We start from the raw sequence: 15412 nt of genomic DNA on the forward strand, positions 1-15412 counted from the left end.
CGCCGTTCTCCGCCACCGTGCGTCGTAGCGTCGCAGGGAACGGAGATCCGCGGCACACGGGGACACTGTGAATCGAGCGAGGAGGACCCGCTCGCTCACACAGCGGGGATGCATCGCTGGATCCAGGGACAAGGTAAGTAACTTGCCTGTGGATTCAGCGAGAAGGTAAGCCGCACCGCTGCACACTCTGCACGTCCACCCCGAGCGTGACTCGGGGATACCGATCCTAACATGGAAAACCCACCCCGAGTCACGCTCGGGTTTACCGCCAAGGGGGTTAAAAAAAACCTCTATTCCAGGTATGTATTCATAACCCAAAACAACACCTTCTATGGCTCTCCAAATCCCTTCTTTTTTTTTTGGTGCTGTGATCTGATTTGTTAGTAACACTGAAGCTGCATGCTGACCAACTTATGCCGCGTACACACGCTCGGAATTTCCGGCAACAAATGTTTGATGGGAGCTTGTTGTCGAAAATTCCGACAGTGTGTAGGCTCCAACGGACATTTTCTGTCGGATTTTACGATAACAAAAATTTGAGAGCTGGTTCTCAAATTTTCCGACAACAAAATCCGTTCTCGTAAATTCCGATCGTGGGTAGACAATTCCGATGCACAAAATTCCACTCATGCTCTGAATCAAGTACGAGATGGAAGCGCTCGGTCTGGTAAAACTAGCGTTCGTAATGGAGATAGCACATTCTGGAACAGACTGAAAAGCATATGGCTTAAAAGCATGAATCGTATCTCACCAAACTTCTACTAAGACGACTGGTATTGAACTTCCCTTTAACCACTTAAGACCCCGACCATTATGCAGGTAAAGGACCTGGCCAGTTTTTGCGATTCGGCACTGCGTCGCTTAAACTGACAATTGCGCGGTCGTGCGATGTGGCTCCCAAACAAAATTGGCGTCCTTTTTTTCCCACAAATAGAGCTTTCTTTTGGTGGTATTTGATGACCTCTGCGGTTTTTATTATTTGCACTATAAACAAAAATAGAGCGACAATTTGGAAAAAAATGCAATATATTTTACTTTTTGCTATAATAAATATCCCCCAAAAATATATATAAAAAGGTTTTTTTTCCTCAGTTTAGGCCGATATGTATTCTTCTACATAGTTTTGGTAAAAAAAATGCAATAAGCGTTTGTTGGTTGGTTTGCTCAAAAGTTATAGCGTTTACAAAATAGGGGATAGTTTTATTGCATTTTTATTAATATATATTTTTTTACTAGTAATGGCGGCGATCAGCGTTTTTTTTTTTCATGACTGCGACATTATGGCGGACACATCGGACACTTTTGACACATTTTTGGGACCATTATCATTTTCACAGCGAAAAGTGCTATAAAATGTACTGATTACTGTGAAAATGACAATGGCAGTGAAGGAGTTAACCACTAGGGGGCGCTAAGAGGTTAAGTGTGCCCTAAGGGAGTGATTCTTACTGTAGGGGGCGTGGCTGTAGGGGTGACATCCCTGATCGTTGTTCCCTATATCAGGTAACAGATGATCAGTGTCACTGCCACACAGGACGGGGAAGGTGTGTTTACACACACCTCTTCCCGTTCTTCAGCTCCTGTGACCGTTCGCGGGACACCGTCTGGTCACCAGTAATCTCTATGGTTCTGCAGCGAGCGCCGGCCGATTCGCTCTCTGGGCCCCCAATGGCATGGGAGAGGCCGGAGAAGCACCGGATGCTGGCGGGACGTCCCCTCCCGCTGCCTATAAGAACGATCAAGCGGCGGAACTGCCGTTTTGATTGTTCTTATTGTGCACAGAATCGCCGGCTGAAGACGGTGATATCTGAATGATGCCTGTAGCTGCAGGCATCATTCAGATATCACCGCACAAACAGAGGACGTATTTTCTCGTACTGCAGTGGGCAAGTGGTTAAAGTGGTTGTAAACCCTCGGATATAACATTATTAAAAAAATTAGCACATAACACAGGCAGCTGATCGCTGCCTGTGAAAGTTTACTCACCGCCGTCATTAGCTGTAAATTCTTCTTTTTAGTTTTGATGACATCACCGCGCTTGCGCATTGTAGCCCCGCAGAAACGACATTTTTAAGTTTGCCAGGTTTTCATCTACATTTCCGGCACTAAATGTGAGCGAGCTTCGTGAGTGAGCTTCCCCTCCGTCCTCAGAGGAGAAGTCTTGCGATGTTACAGTCCTTCTGTTTCTGATAACTCCCCCCCGTGTGACTGAACAACAAATCACAAAGGGGAGTGAAAGAACACTGTAGCCTCAGACACAGGAACGAGTATATTGGTTGCCGCTGTAGCGGCAATCCAGATCGAGGCTCTGATTTCTAACAGAGACCCAGTAAGGGTCGGAAAGGAAAGCAATGAACAGGAGCTAGAATGGCGATTTCTATACCGAAAACATAAAAAAAAAAAAGAACACTAGCCAACAGATATTTGCGGGCCTCGTTTAAAAAAAAAATAGATGTAATAAGCATTGCAATAACCTTGGCTAATAGAATAACTAAAAAATAGAAAAAGTAGGGGTTTACTTCCTCTTTAAGTAGTGGAGAATAAGGATATCGTTTAGTGTCCCGTTAAAACAAGTGCATCGTTTTGTACGAGGGTTCTTCAGAGTTCTTCAGGGTTCTATACGCTTTTTTTTTTAACTCTTTATAAATAATTTTAAAAACAAATGACATCACTTTTCTACATAGTCACCTTTGTTTGTGAGGCATTTTTCCCAGCATCGTACCAACAATTTAACGCCATTAGCAAAAAGTGTTTTTGGTTTAGCGCATAGCCACTGATGCACCACTGCTTTCTTATCATTATCATCACATGAATATCTTCTTCCACATAAAGCTGCTTTGAGGAGTCCAAAAAGGTGGAAATCTGATTACGCTAAATCCGGGTGTTTTATAACCTCCCACTGCAATTGTCTGAGGGTTTCCAATGTGTGGGCTGCAGTGTGGGGTCGGCGTTGTCAAATTCCCTTGGACAGATTTCCTCACACTGTTCCTCTTTGGTGCAATTTATACGTTTCGCAGCCATCTTCACCACAGCCTGACAACTCTTATACTAAACTGCAAGGTCAGCCAGCTTGCCAGACAGACTAGTTACATGACACTCTCAGGCTCCGTACACACGACCGGTTTTCTCGGCAGAATACGTCTCCCATCGAGTTTCTGGCTGAATTCTGCCGAGAAAAACGGTCGTGTGTACACTTTTCGCCGAGGAAACCGACGAGGATCTCGTCGGGCCAAAAAGAGAACATGTTCTCTATTTCCTCGTTAGTCAATGGGAAAAGTTGGCTCGCCGAGATCCTCGGCGGCTTCACAAGGAACTCGACGAGCAAAACTATGTGTTTTGCCCATCGAGTTTCTCGGACGTGTGTATGGGGCCTGAGACACGACTGACTACTACTACTCCTCCCGCCCTCAAAGTTTCCAATGGAAATATAAAAGTGCAGAAACTTTTTGAAGACCCCTCGTAGCATTGACATTACTTGTTTTTCTATCCGTGCTTACACATATGCAAATATCCAAAATTTCCATTTTTTTTCTGTAAAAGAAAGGTTTCTAGTTTTCTGATTTCAGGTATACATCTGAAAAGCAAATACCGTATGGCTGCCTGCATATAAATATATAATACAAACAAATAAATATAATAAAAGGTTATAAAACAACATTTGTCAATATATATTTGTCAATATATACCACTTTAAACTAACAAAAATGTAAGAATGTTTTTCCTATTTCCTTTTGTAGTGATTTATTTTACATTTCTGCAGTGTACCTTGTCATTGGGAATGCTCCTCTTCCTCTTTGGTTGGCTTGTAGAAGGCAGGAGATACAAATCAGCCGTTGTTGGCAGTCCCGGTTTTACAACAGTCACAAGACTTTGTTCTGGAATGTTAGTTTCCTGTAAATATTCCAAGAAAATGTTCCATTAGTATTGGATAATCATAGAGCATACATTCCCAACAGAACAATATCAGTCTGTCAGGCAAATAAATATTTAGGAACAATAAATATTTAGGAACAAAAAATCCCTTTAAGGTGAACTTGCGATTTGCTCATTAAGGGAAAAGAGGTGTGCTTAAAGTCCAACTCCAGAAAAAAACCTTTGTTTAGCTTTGGATAGACTGGGGGCTTTTTAAGTTTTCTATTGTCATATGTATGCCTATATGGGAGATTTCCTAGCACATGTCAAGTAGAGTAGAGTAAAACTATGGGGATGAATTACTAAATAAGTCTCTTTGCTTAGCAATGTGAATGTTTACTTAGCTTATGGATGATAATTCAGCTGGGTCAGCAAGGACCGGCCAAATTCCGATCTATCCATGGAATTTCTGCTCAATAGATGTTGATCAAGAATGTTGGAAAATGTTTTATTCAGTTAGTGGCTACAGCATTGTTTAATGTATTCTTACAGTGGAGGAGGGCTATAGTATATAGTACAGTGGGGAAGATTCCTTATTTTGCCATGCTTGATTGATGGAGGAATTTGTTGTTTCCTTTTCGATCAGTGGTTAATTTAAAAACAAAAGAGGCATCTATGAGGCAGTTTAAACTTTGGCCAAAAATGTTAGGAGACGGCTAAAGCAGGGATGGGCAAATCTGCATAGCTACACTTAAGAAACTGTAAACCAGACTATACAATGCTGTTAAAAAGTATTTGCCCCTTTCTGATTTTTTTGCATATATGTCACACATCAAACAAATTGGATTATTACACAAAGATAACCCGAGTAAATACAAAATGCAGTTTTTAAATGATGGTTTCATTTATTAAAGCAAAAAATGTCCAAACCTGCCTGTCTTTATGTGAAAAAGTAATTGCCCCCTAAACCTAATAACTGGTTGTGCCACTGTAGCTGGCCAGCTAGAACCTGTCCTAGGTAGCTAATATAACCTACATGTATATACAGCTAAACCTGCTAAGAACCTAAATGTAATGCACATGTTTATATGTGAGAGAAAAAAGCAAAGTTATTCACTGTGATTTTATGCTTGAATGTCATATAATAGTTCTATGTTGTGTTCACAGAGGCAAAAGAAAAAATATGCCTTTAAGAGTCGTTTATTTATATGACAGTGAAGGTAAGCTCAAATTACACAGTAGAATTCATACCAGAAAGCATAGAGTTAAGCTTTTGTGACTCACCAGTAGCCTTGGCCAATCACAGCTAATCTCACATTAAGCAGAGTCTTGACCTATCACAGCTACCTTTGCATCCATTCTGTCTGGGAGGTTCCTAATACTGTACATGTGCTGCATGCATTCCACATGAAGACAGAGAGCAGAGCAGACATACAGAGTTCAGTTTTATGGAAGCAAGGGCCTAAATAGGTACGTTACACAAGTTATATATATGTTCTTATTGTAAATAGTGTGATCAGAACTGTATACTGATCTAGTTGTGTGTTCACTTATAGTTCCACCGAACTAAGCCATTTAGTCATACAAACAAAGTCATCTAACCGCCCTAACTGTAGTTCCACCGAACTAAGTCACATCCATCCATCCACTTTAACAAGCTAACCGAACTAAAGCAACCCTGCAAACCAAGTTGCAAACCACAGTTATACCTTTCAGAGAAATCCGAGAATGCTTTGATAACTTACAGAGAGAGAGAGTAAAAATACTGAAGAAAGAAATATATCCACCATTTTATGTTGAATGACAAGATTGAATATTTGAACCGCCATTTTCTGTTATACTTATTCAACACGTGTTTGTACATAGACTGTCTGCTGCAAAGCAGCAGTGTTATCTATAAAGAAAAGTGAAGTTAAAAAATAAGTTATTTTAAGCATTTGGTGTGCTCTTTAAACCTTACTGCTTCCATAGAACGGCAATAGAGGAATTTTCAGAGTAATAGACAGTCTTGTTGGCTCATCTCACATTTACCAAAAAACATCTTGATTATCCTCAAGACTTTTAGGCAAATATTCTGTTGACTGATGAGACAAAAATTTTACTTTTTGGAAGGTGTGCGTCCGGTTACATCTGGCATAAAAAGAATAGAGCATTTCATAACAAGAACATCATACCCCTGCTATATGAGGGGTAGCCTTACGCCAGTCCGCGTAAGCCATGTTAAGTATGGCGTCGGGTCCGCGTCGTCTTTTTCCGTCGGTTCCGTCGTTTTACTAAGTCGTTCTTGAATACGACTTTACGTCAATGACACTCACGTCGGCGTCATTGACGTTTTCCGTCGTGAGCTGGAGCATGCGCACTGGGCTATTTTTCAACCCGGCGCATGCGCAGTTCAATCGGCGCGGGGGCCCGCTTAATTTGAATACAAGCCGCCCCCTTTGAATTACGCGTCCATACACCGGGCCATTTACACTATGCCGCCGCAAATTACGGAGCAAGTGCTTTGCGAATACGGCACTTGCTCAAATAATTTGCGGCGGCGTGGTGTATATGGATTACGCTACGCTACGCCCAAATGTATGTGAATCTGGGCCACAGTCAATAAAGAAGGATATAGGAAACCAGACAGAGAATGGGATAGAACTGTTACTTTAATGGCCTTCATTTATTTTGTCTTATTAAATAAGTTCAGGGGTGTTTATTTTGCAAATGACGCTGCTCTTTCCACTGTCCTTTTAAACTGTCGATATGCGTTTACATAAATAATATTTCTGTATAGTTTGGATGGAAAACCTGCCAAGAAGAAATGACCATAAATCGACTTTTAATCAGGCTTGTGTCTGAGGCAGGCCCGACATTCACAGTTAAGCCAAGCGGACAGCAGGGTGATATAAGATTTCCAGAGCGGGATGTAGTCTGCTACACCGAGATCTTGGCTTTGGACAGGATCTCACACTATTTATCTTTTGACAATAATAAGAAGTGATCTGTAATTCACCTTCTGGATAAGAGAGCTGTATATATTTCTTAATCACATTCCCAGATAAACATTTATTCTGCCAGTTTTTGGGTGCAGTTCTGCCAAGGAGGACATCTCTGCATATAAATCGTGCTACTATTTTCTTGGGGTAGAACCAATTCAGTATATTGCTGATTCTTTAACTGCTTCAGTCCCGGAAGGTTTTACCCCCTTCCTGACCAGAGCACTTTTTACAATTTGGCACCGTGTCGCTTTAACTGACAATTGCGCGGTCATGCAACGTTTTACCCAAAGTTTGCGTCCATTTTCCCCCACAAATAGAGGTTTCTTTTGGTGGTATTTGATCACCTCTGCAGTTTTAATTTTTTGCGCTATAAACAAAAGAACAGCGACAATTTTGAAAACAACACAGTGCGCCGGATTCACATACGAGATACGATGGCGTATCTCCAGATACGCCGTCGTATCTCCAGATACGCCGTCGTATCTCTGAGTGCGGTCGGTCGGTCAGAGAATCAGTTACGCATAGATTTCCCTAAGATCCGACCAGCGTAAGTGTCTTACACCATCGTATCTTAGGCTGCATATTTACGCTGGCCGCTAGGTGGCGCTTCCGTATAGTTACGTGAGGAATATGCTAATTAGGTATTTACGCCGATTCAGAAACGTACGTCCCGCCGGCGCATTTTTTATGTCGTTTACGTTAGGCTTTTTCCGGCGTAAAGTTACCCCTGCTATATGAGGCGTAGCTAATGTTAAGTATGGACGCCGTTCCCGCTCCGAGTTTTGAAAATTTTAGGTTGTTTGCGTAAGTCGTTCGCGAATAGGGCTTTGCATAAGTTACGTTCACGTCGAAACCAATGAGGCTTTGCGACGTAATTTCGAGCATGCGCACTGGCATTCTTTCACGAACGGCGCATGCGTAAAATACGCGGGGTCAAGTGAAATTTAAATAAAACACGCCCACAACATCCCCATTTGAATTAGGCGGGCTTACACCGCCACAAATACGTTACGCCGCCGTAACTAAGGGCGCAAGTTCTTTCTGCATACGGAACTTGCGCCCAAAGTTACAGCGGCGTACCGTATCGCAGATACGTTACGCCAGCAGATAGATAGAGAAATCTGAATCCGGCCCAATATCGTTAACTTTTTGCTATAATAAATATCCCACATTTTTTTTCCAAAACAAAAATTTTTTTCCTCGGTTTAGGCCGATATGTATTCTTCTACATATTTTTGGTAAACCCAATAAGCGCTTACTGATTGGTTTGCGCAAAAGTTATAGCGTCTACAAAATAGGGGATAGAATTATGGCATTTTTATTATTATTATTTTTTTTTACTAGTAATGGCAGTCATCCGCTATTTTTTTGGGGGACTGCGACATTATGGCGGACATTGGCACACTTTTGACACATTTTTGGGACCATTGGCATTTATACAGTGATCAGGACTATAAAAATACACTGATTACTGTAAAAATGTCACTGGCGGGGAAGGGGTTAACACTAGGGGGTGATAAACAATAAACAATGCAATTTAAATGCATTTTTTTGCTGTGAAAATGACAATGGTCCCAAAAATGTGTCAAAATTGTCCGAAGTGTCCGCCATAATGTCGCAGTCACGGAGAAAATCGCTGATCGCCGCCATTAGTAGTAAAAAAATAAATAATGATTAAAAATGCAATAAAACTATCCCCTATTTTGTAAACGCTATAAATTTTGCGCAAACCAACCGATAAGTGCTTATTGCGATTTTTTTTTACCAAAAATAGGTAGAAGAATACGTATCGGCCTAAACTGAGGAAAAAAAATGTTTTTTTATATATTTTTGGGGGATATTTATTATAGTAAAAAGTAAAAAATATTGATTTTTTTTTCAAAATTGTCACTCTATTTTTGTTTATAGCGCAAAAAATAAAAACCGCAGAGGTGATCAAATACCACCAAAAGAAAGCTCTATTTGTGGGAAAGAAAGGCCGCAAATTTTGTTTCGGTACAACATTGCATGGCCGCGCAATTACCAGTTAAAGCAGCGCAGTGCCAAATTGTAAAAACACCTCTGGGCATTTAGCTGCATATTGGTCCGGAGCTTAAGTGGTTAAAATGTAATTTTATAATAATAATAAAAAAAAGGTACAAAATCCTAATATTTCCTTTAAAACAATTAAAAAATATGTAGATAGGCAAATTATTCAGAGAGTTATTGTCGAATGAACTGACGCATACTATATACAGTCTGTGGTCTGGAAATCTAGACATCAATGGCCTCTAAATGCAAAAGGGTTGATTTTTTTCATAAATTGAACATTTTAATGTGATTGGGCGCTATTACCACTCTACTTTTTTGCTAATTTTCTATTTTTTAGTTTAAAAGGATCAGCAACCTTGCCCTGAGGCAGCATCAATTTTTTCATCTACCAACCACATATTCTAGACAAGATTCAAAAAAACATACATATAATAATAAAAATTGCCTTTGCAACATTTGTAATTCAGTAAAAGCTGTTTCTATAAAGTGCTTCTTTAAATGTTATGTACATGGCCAGTGTGGCCAACATAATAATAATACCAAAGTGTGGGAACCTAGTATAGCATTCTACTACCTCGGATAACCCTTTATTTGATTCTAGATAAAGTTATAGGCCCGGATTCACAAAGGTTTTACGCCGGCGTATCTATTGATACGCCGTGTAAGTTAAAAGATGCGCCGTCAAATCTATGCGCAATATTCTGGAACCTAGATATGCCTGAAATCTGGCTTCAGCCGACCGACGTAAGTCTTAGTACGCCGTCGTATCTTGGGTGCATATTTACGCTGGACGCTAGGGGCGCTTCCGTAGATTTACGTGTAGAATATGTAAATGAGCTAGATACGCCGATTCACAAACGTACTTGCGCCCGCTACGCCGTTTACGTAAGGCTTACGTCCGGCGTAAAGTTACCCCTGCTATATGAGGCGCAGGTAATGCAAAGTATGGACGTCGGAACAAGCGTATCTTTTTACGTCATTTACGTATGTCGTACGTGAATGGGGCTGTGCGTAGGTTACGTTCACGTCACAGGCATTGAGCCGGCGTATCTTAGGGAGTAAATTTGACGTAATACTGAGCATGCGCGCGCATGCACCGTACGATCGGCGCTTCATTTATATGGGATCACGATTCATTTCAATACAAACACGCCCCCTACCAGCCTACTTTGAATTAGGCGGGCTTACGCTGGCCCATATACGCTACGCCGCTGTAACTTAGGGAGCAAGTGCTTTGTGAATACAGTACTTGCCTCACTAAGTTACGTTGGCGTAGCGCATATGAGATGCGCTACGCCCGACTATAGATACGCCACCGTACGTGAATCTGGCCCATAATGTGCCAGTATGCATTGCACACTAGCACATTATGTGAAACTTACCTTAAATGGAAGCTCTCCAGCGATGCACTCTCACTGCTAACAGGGCTTCCGTCTTCACTCGGTCTTCCTTCCAGGTTCACGTCCTCCGTCCGTTGACTGGCCGCGGCGCGATGACGTCACTCCCGCTCATGCGCGCATAGCCTCTATTCACAGCACAGGACTCTGAGGGAATGGCATGGGTATACCGTTCCTTCAGAGTGCATGTGCCGGTGACATCACCGGCTCATTCACAAGTACATATCTCCTAAACGGTGCATGTTTAGGATATATTTACTGTACCTATAGGTAAGCCTTATTATAGGCTTACCTATAGTTGTATATTAACCATGGGAGTTTACTCCCACTTTAAGAATACAGTGAGGCTAAGCTCAAGGCAAGGATCTCTGCCAACACAGGGAACTTCTGAGAGCATCCTAAGTTCACTGATAGGTCTAGTTTGCTTGCAGCTGTCCTCCTTTTCACCTGCATTTGACCTTCTAAGTTGCGTCAACCTACTCTGGCATTCCCATCGACTGTGGGAAGCTTACAGTGTGCAATGGAATCAGAGTAAGCAGTTTCAGTACGGAAAAGGAGCCTGAACAACTGTAGGAAACTGAAGTAAGTTTGGAGTTCAACCTTAAAGCAGAGTTTCACCCTAAAGTGGAACTTCCGCTCATCTGATTCCTCCACCCCCTCCGGTGCCACAATTGGCACCTTTCGGGGGAGGGGGGACAGGATACTTGTCTTTGACAGGTATCCTTTCACACTTCCGTGAGTCCCGCAGCGGCCCGTGATGTCACCGTGGGGCTCCGTCCTCATCCTCCCCCGGCCGCCGAGCCAATAGGAGAGAGGAGCGGGGTCTCGCGCATGCGCAATAGTGTTCCCGGCATGAAGCCGAAAGGCTACACTGCCGGTGACCCTCACCCGCATTGGGGACGGCAGCACCCGGTGCCAACATCGAGGGATTCCAGGACAGGTAAGTGTCCATTTATTAAAAGCCAGCAGCTGCAGTATGTGTAGCTGCTGCTGGCTTTTAATTATTTATTTTTCCTGTAAAACCACTTTAAATTTAGAATGAATTTCACAGAATGCTCCAATCTTCATTCAAATTTTAGTAACATTTTTGGTGATTAAAATGTTTTCAAAATCTTCCTTGAGAGAAATCAAAAGTGGTTTCTGACTTGTATTTGCTTCTGCTGCTACTTGGGCACCCTTAGCTTGTCTGCCAGTAACCCCAGGCCCTACCCTTCTATCTTAGTATCCCTGCTAGACATTTTTAAAGGAAATGGTCCAGGCTGTCTTTTTGGCCCCATCTTCTCAACAGGTAGGTCTTCTAGAAGCTTCCCATACCATTCTGCCCTTTTGTACATCATTTCCTGTTCTGTCATTTTGAGAACCACTTATATATGAATAACAATTTTATTGAATTTATGACAAGTATTTTGCACCTTTACGATTGACTGTTTTTTAACTTGTGTCAAATTTACTGTAACAGCAGTGACTGGCCTGATTCACTTAAAGTGTTTAGCTAAAGCCTGTGGTGTGCAATTTTGACGATTAAATAAATCTGCCTTTAAAAATTCATAAACTGAGGCCATGCCGTTCTAGTATTCCCAGAAGCCTTCAAACACAGCTAGAGTGATTTCATGCACTGTCAGCAATCCCTGAGCAACTGATCAAATCAATATGAGCAAAACAATCTGAAGGACGTCACTTAGCTGGGATTTAACGCCTTCCTGTACCCTGACCTATACTTTATATTCTCCATGTGTGGTGGTCATGTGTAGGGGTCATTAGGTTCATTTATGCTTAAAGGCTAAATTCACATTTTCCATAAAATGGATTAGTGAGGGAAAATCATCCCAATGGGGACGCTAACAAAATTATTAACCTGATACAAATCTTTAGTTCTTCCACACTCTATAGAAAACTAAAAAAGTTGGGCTTGGATTAGGCTTTAAAGGCTGATGCCCTGTACACACGACCAGTTTTCCCGTCGGAAAAAGTCAGATGAAAGCTTTTGGCCAGGAATCCCGACTGTGAGTATGCTCCATCTGACTTTTTCCAACAGGAAAACAGCCGGAAAAAAAAAAAAGAGAGCAGGATCTCTTTTTTCCCGTCAGGAAAAAATCCTAGCGGGAAAACCGTTTGTCTGTATGCTATTTCAACGCGCAAAAAAAAAATGTAGATGCTCAGAATCAAGTCTAAGCATGCTTGGAAGCATTGAACTTAATTTTTCTCGGCTCGTCGTAGTGTTGTACGTCACTCCATTTTTGACTGTCGGAATTTGTTTTGACCATGTGTACTCAAGACAAGCTTGAGCGGAATTCCGTCGGGAAAACCATCGTTTTTTTTTCCGACTGGAAAACCGCTCGTGTGTACGTGGCATAAGTCCCCCAATTCCAGAAAATAGACTATACAGTGAAGGGGTCCCAGTAGGTATTAAAAAACGTTATGTTCGTTAATAATATTCTCATATACCTATAGGCCATTTGGGGTCCCTGGAAACCGGGTCCAAAAAATTCCCACTTAACAATATTTTTGTCCTGCCTTGTTGCTAGGACATGAAAACCATTGGATGTTTACACTCACCATCACAGCAGTGAAACCCAACAATTTGTGTGTCTTAGCAACAAAGCTATATAGTTGTTTAACACCTAATGGGGCACCTTGACTGCATAGGCTATTTTAATTTTTTTTTAACTTAGCCTTTAAAGCCTAACTCGAGACCAATTTTCTTCAGTTTTGAAGGTTGTCGAAGAACTAAAATTTTGTATCAGGTTAATATTTCTGGCAATGACTCCATTGGGATGTTTTTTTCTCTCACACAAATGGAAGTGAATTTAAAGGAAATATGGTCACATTCTTTAAAGTGTAGGATGTAATAGAAAAGGGTTAGAACCGCTATCAAGATGTTTTGCTGTCTGTGTCCCCACTGAGAAGATTCACTCTCTCCTATCAGTTCTGGTGACCACTGTCAATAAGACTAAAAGTGAGGGGAAATACAAAATTATTGTCACCAGAGCAGGAGATGACAAATGTTCTGGTGACAACTCTCTAAGATAAAAATTCCTCTCACATTGGGAGGTTTCCTCTGAATTCCTGTTGTGTCTCCACGACAAGTAAAAATAAATCTCCCCAATGGGACATGGACAGCACAAAATAACCTGGTAGGGGTAGTAATCCTTCCCTGATATTACCACCTCCATGATTTACTGTAGGAATGGTCTTATTTGGATGGTGAGCTTGTATTGGTTTTCTGCCAGACATATTGTTTGGTGTTGAGGCCAAATAAATACATTTTAGTCTCATCTGACCACCTTAAATGCCCCAATATAGCTCACTATCCAAAAAAACACAATTCCTACAATAAAGTATGGAGGTGGTAATATCCTGTTATTGGGGGTGTTTCACTGCACCATGGAATGGAGCACTTGTCAGGATGGAAGACACAAGGATGGGGCAACGTACCATCAAATTCTTGAGGAAAACCTGCTTCCCTCTACCAGAAAGTTGTCAATGGGAAGAAGGTTTACCTTCCAACATGACAATGACCCAAAGCACACAGCAAAAATGAGCACACAGTGGATGAAGGAGAAAAATGTCCTTGCATGGTCTAGTCAGAGCCCAGACTTAAACCACATTGAAAATCTGTGGAATGACTTGAAGACTGCAGTCCACAAACGGCCACCATCAAATTTAATTGAACTTGAGAAGTTCTGCAAAAGAAGAGTGGACAAATATTGCAAAGTCTAGATGTGAAAAGTTAGTAGAGACATATCCCAACTAGGGTTGGTCAACAAGTTCGGCCCAAGCATGAGTTCAGGCCAAACATTTTCCCATTCAGCCGTTTGCCAAACGCTCAAATGTGCAGGGTGTTCACCCAGACGAACATCCTGCAGTGCACTGCATTCTGCGCCCTGATTGGGCAAAGCTTCGCTTAATCAGGGTGCAGCGTAAGCTGCATGTTAGGGAGCAGGGCCAGGAAGCATTTGAACAAGGTGCTTTGGGACAAGAGCATGTGGCCTGGTATGAGCTGAGAGGTATCTTGATATAGCGCGGTCTTACCCTGAAGGGGCTTGACTAGGGCCAATTTAGACAGGAGCCAATTAACTTGCCAGCATGTCTTTGGAGTGTGGGAGGAAACTGGAGTACCTGGTGGAAACCCAGGCAGAACATGCAAACTCCAGGCAGATGGTGTTGTGGTCAGGATTTGAACCAGCGACCCTTTTGCTGCTAGGTGAAAGTGCTAACCACTACACTACTGTGCTGACTGGTATGGTTTGGGAGAGGGGGGTGGGCGCTAGCTCACCCCCCTTTCTTGACCTGCCAGGCTGCATGCCCAGAGAAAGGGTCTGGTATGCATATTGGGGGGGGGGGCATCGATCCGGCCCTCCTATAGTCTGAAGGACGGTAAACCGGCCCTTTGTTTAGAAAGTATGGAGACCCCTGATCTAGGTGGATGCAGCAGCTCTCCAGAGCCTGGACCACCTGAATGACAACAGCCAACAGTGGGCTGTAGCCTGCTGTCACCTGAATACAGGTCACAAGAGTGTAGAACCAAATGCATGTTTGTTATCCCCAGGAGAAGTATGGCCAAAAGAGCTTTGGTCCTACTTCTCCTTTAAAACAACATGATACTCAAAACGGGTACAAATGTGTTGGTCACATAACATAGGTACATAGTTAGCCAGGTTGAAAAAAGATACAAGTCCATCTAGTTCAACCAATAAATAAATACATTTGTATGATGAAACATACATTTGTTGCATCCTCTACTTCCATTTTCCCTCCTCCATTTAACTTAGATAGTGGGCATATTACACAAATATCCCCACATTTGTCATGTCAACATCAACAGTGGAGGAAAAAACAGCACGTTCTTTTTGTTTCATGGGTATATATGCCACTTCCTCAGGAGACTCTCAGGGAATGTTTCTTTGAATAGATAAACAGGAGTTACAGAACTATATAGGACATAAGAAATGGAGGAGGGAAACCACAAGTAGGGGATGTAATGAATGTATGTATGTGATCAACACATTTAAACAAAAAAATATTTTTACGGAAAACGAATAAACATATTTAATTTTGTAGTGCCGGACTCCCAATGACAAGGGCGCTACTATAAATTTAGGGGGCGTCTAAGCCATAGTTGGGCTCAGACTTCGCTAATTCTATGTA

At 42.0% G+C, this 15412-nt stretch overlaps 1 protein-coding gene across 2 annotated transcripts in view; it reads right to left on the bottom strand.

Annotated features, from left to right (window-relative positions):
* The window catches only part of SORCS2 (sortilin related VPS10 domain containing receptor 2), a 1216738-nt gene that overhangs the window by 36057 nt on the left and 1165269 nt on the right, over positions 1-15412 (bottom strand). For both annotated transcript variants that reach the window (XM_040335380.1, XM_040335381.1), the window contains exon 23: positions 3766-3891. In XM_040335380.1, coding sequence (XP_040191314.1) covers positions 3766-3891 — 126 coding nt within the window. The remainder of the gene's footprint in view (positions 1-3765; positions 3892-15412) is intronic.

This window comes from Rana temporaria, chromosome 1 (genome assembly GCF_905171775.1).
Source record: "Rana temporaria chromosome 1, aRanTem1.1, whole genome shotgun sequence".
Lineage (NCBI taxonomy): Eukaryota > Metazoa > Chordata > Amphibia > Anura > Ranidae > Rana > Rana temporaria.